The 5978-nt window shown below is 48.4% G+C and overlaps 1 protein-coding gene across 1 annotated transcript; it reads right to left on the bottom strand.

Annotated features, from left to right (window-relative positions):
• Positions 1-2542: 2542 nt before the first annotated feature.
• TBCC (tubulin folding cofactor C) lies at positions 2543-5702 on the bottom strand. Its single transcript, XM_060109789.1, has 2 exons — positions 5633-5702; positions 2543-5241 (listed from the first exon to the last, which is right to left on the bottom strand). The coding sequence occupies exon 2, from the start codon at positions 5058-5060 to the stop codon at positions 3903-3905; it is 1158 nt and encodes a 385-aa protein (XP_059965772.1). The 5' UTR covers positions 5061-5241; positions 5633-5702; the 3' UTR covers positions 2543-3902.
• Between the last annotated feature and the right edge of the window lie 276 nt (positions 5703-5978).

Below are 5978 nucleotides of genomic sequence, written 5' to 3'. Positions count from 1 at the left end.
AGTAGTTGTGGCTTGTGGGCTCTAGAGTGCAGGCCCAGTAGTTGTGGCACACGGGCTTAGGTGCTCCACGGCATGTGGGATCTTCCCAGACGAGGGCTCGCACCCGTGTCCCCTGCATTGGCAGGCAGATTCTTAACCACTGCGCCACCAGAGAAGCCCTGGAGTGACACTTTTATAATTATATAATACTCATATAGTACTGTACTACGTTATATTTAACATATCTGATCATAAATGAAGTTTAATAAACTGATTGCTTGACTAATATGCAATTTTATTGCTTTTCCAGAGTTGATCTTAATGAAAATATATGGTCATTACACTTATTGGTGAATATGCCCTCACCGCAATGACCATTGTCATTAGATTTGCTTGATAAAAACTTACTAAGGTGACTTTAAGTCAATGCTTTTAATTCAGGGGTGTGACTTTAATATAGATTTGTTTTGTCTTGTTGTTGTCTTTGTAAAAAACAAACAAAAAAATCCATCCCAGTTTAAGCGTCAGGAAACATATAGGGTCTATCTTCCTGAAACGGCAGAAAGACTTGAGAGGACAGGATGAATAGGCAAGACCTTCCGGGGAAGGAACTGACATGAATGGGCATCACTCATCACTTGGGGCATCACTTATTTTAGTTACAAGTTGGCCAGCTCCAGGACCAGACGCAGACTGCAGAAAAAGTTTTGCTTGTCTTATCCAATGTTTTTTAAATGCCTGAATTTGTCTGCCACGTTATCTGGTCCCCCACTCCCTAGCGACTTACTCTCAGCAGCCTTACTCATTGACTTCACCTGCCTGGTCCTGGTAAGCATTGGGTGCCTGGAGAAGAGAGACCTCCTTAAAATAAACATGGAACTTGGGAGGGAAAGAAGTGAACATGGAGATTTTAAGAATATATGGAGGGACTTCCCTGGTGGCACAGTGGTTAAGAATCCGCCTGCCAATGCAGGGGACACGGGTTTGATCCCTGGTCTGAGAAGATCCCACACGCTGCGGAGCAACTAAACCCGTGTGCCACAACTACTGAGCCCACGCGCCTAGAGCCCGTGCTCCACAAGAGGAGCCACAGGAACGAGAAGTCCGCACACCGCAACGAAGAGTAGCCCCCGCTCGCCGCAACTAGAGAAAGCCCACGCACAGCAACAAAGACCCAACGCAGCCAAAAACAAACAAACAAACAAACAAAAGTATATATGGAATTTGAGGGAATTCCCTGGCAGCCCAGTGGTTAGGACGTGGTGCTTTCACTGCTGTTTGCCCAGGTATCCCTGCTTAGGAAACTAAGATCCTGCAAGCCGCATGGCGTGGCCAAAAAAATATATATATATACATATATATATATATATATGTATATATATATGTAATTTGAAAGGCAGGTGAGCCCAATAAGGGTGGAGGCTAGGGATACAGACACAAGACTATGCATATAGGTTGAGAGTTGAGGCTCTGAGAGAATGAATACAAAGAAGCTAATGGCAAAACTTTGGGCATCACTCATATTTAAGGGCTACAAATCATCAGAATCCCAATGAAGGGAAGGAAGCTGACATAAGAGAAACAGGTTAGAGAAAGGTTATGGCCAAGGAAAGAGAGAACTTCAAGGATGAGTAAACTGTACCTAAAACAAACAAACAAAAAAGGGTAAACTGTACCAAGAGTAATACCAAGAGTAATAAGGAGGGGGAGGGGAGGGAGCCGGTAGATTTGGTGACTAGGCCACTAATACCATCAAAGAGCAGTTTCAGCAGAGAAGAGTTAAAATTACAAAGACTGAAAGAGGGAAGAGATGTAGGTGTTATGTGGACACAGCTATTCTTTTAAGATGTCTGACACACAGGGAAGGAGCTGGAACATCATTCAGTAACATGTAGCGTGGAGGATCTCAGGATCTGGTGTCTTAAAAGAAAAAAGGCCAGTGGAAAGGGAGGCCATAGGAGGTTGCAGGGGATGGGCACAAGCGAAAGAGGAATCTCTGGGCAAGGAGAGATATGCCTCTAGTAAGGAAGAAGACCAGCAAAGATGGAAATGTTTTCAAATATTGAGGGACGTCAGTCAGGGGGAGCTAGTTGGATGGCCTACAACTGGTCAGGTGGTCAGCAGAGTTACAGGTGTAAAATTGTGAGCTTTAGTAGAAAAAGGTTGGGAATTCCCTGGTGGTCCAGTGGTTAGGACTCCGCGCTTCCAATTCTAGGGGTCCTGGGTTCGATCCCTGGTCGGGAACTAAGAGCCTGCAAGCCAGGTGGCACAACCAAAAAAAAACAAGCATGGTTTATTCTTTAACTGCACTTGTGTTAAACTATCAGTCTCTAGGGGCATGACTTTAGGATACCGGTCAGTTTCTAATGTAAAGATATGGTTGAGAATTTCATTATATGTTGTTTCTTTTTATCATCAGGATTAACTCTCCCAAGCAAACGATTTTCCCTCGTTTGTGGATGCTGCGAATTGTGAAATTGATTAGGATCCCTTTTCAAGTTAGCTAATAGTTGAGGGGAAAAAAATCTGGATACACCTCCAGCTAAGGAATAGGGCTTGGCAGCTTACATTTTTTTTATTGGCTTCATTTCTGCCTCCAATCCATCATTCTACCCTTGTTCCTCCTTGTCATTTGTTTTTATTATCTTGTTACATTTCACATATCCTAGAAGCCACTTTATATCCTTTTTCAGAACAAAAGAGAACATATAATATTAAATACATAAATACTTGAGATATTTAAGCACCTTAATGCTTGTGGTAATTATTAAATAAAAAGCACATCCACAGTTACAAGGCCACTAGACCCAAAAAAGCTTTTTGAAAATCTTACAACTTTCCATTTAAGAATAATGAGTGGTAGTATATAGAGCAGAAAGCCAAATTTGTAACAGTAGCGAATTACAGCAAAATGAGTGGAAAAATTAAGACTCAGCCAGATGTTTGCCTCAATTCTTCTTGTATGAGGATAGATACGTAGCGCCATTATGCCTGAGAATTTAAGAAAAGCAATTTGCCTTCTTTACTTTTGGAAGCTTTCTTTCCAACTCAATTAACACTATTCAAAAATCAATATCTAGTAGAGGTTAAGAACGTGGGCTCTGGAGCTAGACTACATGATTTCAAATCCCAGTCCACCACTTGGGCTGTGTGCCCTTTGGGCAACTTATCCATTTCCTCACTTGAAAAATGGAGTTAACAGAAACTACCCTCATAATATTTTGAGGACCTTACATGAGTAAGGTGCTTACAATGGTGTCGATAACATTTTAAGTGCACAAAAAATTGGTAGCTATAACTATTTTGGCTTTACAGGTGATTAAGACTCATGAGGCTCTTGGGGTCCGTGCCAAAAGTTTGGATCCAAATAAGTCGATGACTAGCTGGATGCCAAAAACCCAAGCTAACATGTAACTGAAGACCAGAGAGGAGTCTTTCCATTTGCCCCACTGAAAAATACGTATGGAAGTCAAACCTGCAATTCAGAAAAGCTCTTGGTTAATGGCAGTTTGAACACGTTTGATACCTTACTTCAACATTAACTGGCTCCTACTAGCCCTACTGAATTCGTTTATTAAACAAATATTTATTGAAGGCTTACGTTATTCTGCAATAAGTTTTAAACACCACAAATCATTAAAAACCGACACACAACCACACTCTGTTCCCCTTATGGCTTCAAATTATCACCGTCAAACAAAAGCTCCGAAACATCACCAAAATAGCAAAAATTCTTTAAAGTGCTAGACCTGCCACAAATTTAATGGAAATCGAAAGTAGGAGCCTATCACAATCTAAAGTCTTAAAATAATGAAAGCAGACAGCGTGACAAGAAGTAAATTTTGGGGTCCCATTAGCTGGAGTCAGTCCCACAAGGGAGTGTATTTGGTAGGAGTGAAGAAAAGAGTGACAACTGCTTAGTCTCACTGGATCCTTCGCTCTTCTTCAGGAAGAATACTCCAGTTTGGGGAGGCCACATCACGGGCCAGCCAGTTAAAATCGTCAACGTCGCTCCAGTTATTTTTGTTCCTGTCTAAACCAGAGCCCTCGAAGTCCGTGTCGATCCCCGGGTAGCTCCAGGTATACGGGGCGAACTGTATCCCGGTGCAGTCCTCCACGATGGCCCTGCTGGTCACCTGCAGGAAGATGCGGGTGTCTTTCGTGGTGTGTACGCGGAGCTGCTGGCAGGCCACGGCCAGCACGCAGTCACTGCAGTTCTCCAGGAACACGGAGGTGGACACCGGGCCGCAGAGCAGCGTGCAGCCTCGAGCCTTGGTCAGCCGCAGGGTGTTGGGATTGCCATACAGTTTGATCGTGCAGTTAATCAGTTGGGTCAAAAGGACGTCCCGCTGGTGCAGCTCCTCGGCTCTCTTCTCCAAGACTTGGGACTGCAGATTGGAGAAGCCGCAGATCCAGCTGGAGCCGAAGTCTTCCTCCTCCTTCAAGGGCGGCGGGGAGGCCAGGATGCCTTCCGCTGCCGGGGCGCCGGGAGCCGAATCTACTTTGGTGGCTGAAGCAGCATCCTTCCTGCGGGTCTTGAAAGCGAAACGCTTCTTAGGCTGCAGCTCCTGGCGCCGCTTGGCCAGGGCCTCCTGCAGCCGCGCCAACACCTCTTGTCCCTGCCGCAAGTCGTAGGCGGCCAGGAACAAAACCGAGTCGTTGAGTAGTTTCTGCAGCCCCTGGAGCCGAGCGGCCGCCTCCTCCAGCTGCTCGACGGACTCCCCGCCTTCCAGAAGCTCTTCCACGGCCGATCGCTCCCGAGAGAAGGCGGCGGCGAAAAAGTCGCTCTTCTCCTCCTCCACCTCCTGGTTCTGCCGCTTTTGCTTCCGCCTTTCCACCTCCAGTTGCCGCTCATGTTCTCGACTCTGAAGCCGCTCAGGCACCAGGCTCCGGACCCTCTGGGATCCCAAGTCCCTGTTCACCACAGCAGTGGCAGAGTCACTAGCAGTCTCCATCTTGACTTTAAGCTTCCTTTCTCCTGCCTTCCTTCCTCCGGGCGCGCCCTCCGCGAGGCCTCCCACCAACGCGCCCTGTGATTGGCTGGACATGCTGACGTCAGACCCCGGCCTTATTTTCTTCATCCATTGGTTCCTCTGCGTTGGAGGGGGCGGGGATGTGGGGCGGGGCCGACTGACAGAGGGGGTGGGGAGACAAAGGTCCTTGTGGATGGGTAGGGTGGAAGGCAGGCGGGGGAAGATTTTTTTCCTCTTAAAGGGGCAGGACTTATATCCGGGATTGTGGGGTGAGTTGCAGCAGCGGCAGCTGCACATGTGGGTTTGTTTATAAGAACAAGGTTAGAAACTCGCAGGCCTCCCCCTCCCCCCCAGCTCCTTCCTACTACCCCCTTACAGGCTGGAGATCCGCTACTGGTGGGGGGAATGTGTGCCTGTGGTGGGTGGGTGGGACAGGTAGTGGTGAGAAAGATGGAGGGGGGGGAATGTTACACCGCCCGGCCCGCGCCGGAGGAAGCGGCAGCTGGAACAGCTGGCTACGGAGCCTTTTGCATGCCTCTGTTTTTCTCCTTCTCCCTTCCACCACCCCTTCCCCCCACCCATTCCTGCCGCCCCTAAACCCTCATCCTACCACCACCCCCCCACCCCCGCCGCTGCAGTTCCGCGTGGCCTGGGGCTCCAGGATTCCCGCAGTCACTTACGGGGCCGGGAGAAGGCGAGGGGCACCGGAATGGGAGAGACTGGGTTCCTCACTGCAACCAGGTTCAGGGGGCCCTGGGGAAGTCTAAAAACGGCTTATTTTTTTGCCAATTACTGAAGTCGGAGGGGTGGGGGCGGGGGAGATGAGATTCCACACCCCCTTCCTCTTCCTCCCACGCCCTCCCCCCCGGCCCCGACCTTGGCCGTCACTCCCTCCGCAGCTGGAAGCTGCTGGTCTCGCCGGGGTGAGACCCCAGACCCGGACTCGGCGGCTGTCTGAGGGGCCGTCGGTTGTTAGGAAAGTGATGGGGGAAATGTTACATTATTTCTAGAAGTGGTGGGAGGGAT

Source organism: Mesoplodon densirostris, chromosome 10 (genome assembly GCF_025265405.1).
Source record: "Mesoplodon densirostris isolate mMesDen1 chromosome 10, mMesDen1 primary haplotype, whole genome shotgun sequence".
Taxonomy (NCBI): Eukaryota; Metazoa; Chordata; class Mammalia; order Artiodactyla; family Ziphiidae; genus Mesoplodon; species Mesoplodon densirostris.
The sequence above is the reverse complement of the archived record's forward strand: the minus strand, read 5'-3'. Positions and strand labels throughout refer to the sequence as shown.

What these genes read in the sequence shown, in the direction of transcription:
- TBCC (XM_060109789.1), bottom strand. Translation starts at nt 5,060, where the DNA reads ATGAAGAAAATAAGGCCGGGGTCTGACGTCAGCATGTCCAGCCAATCA.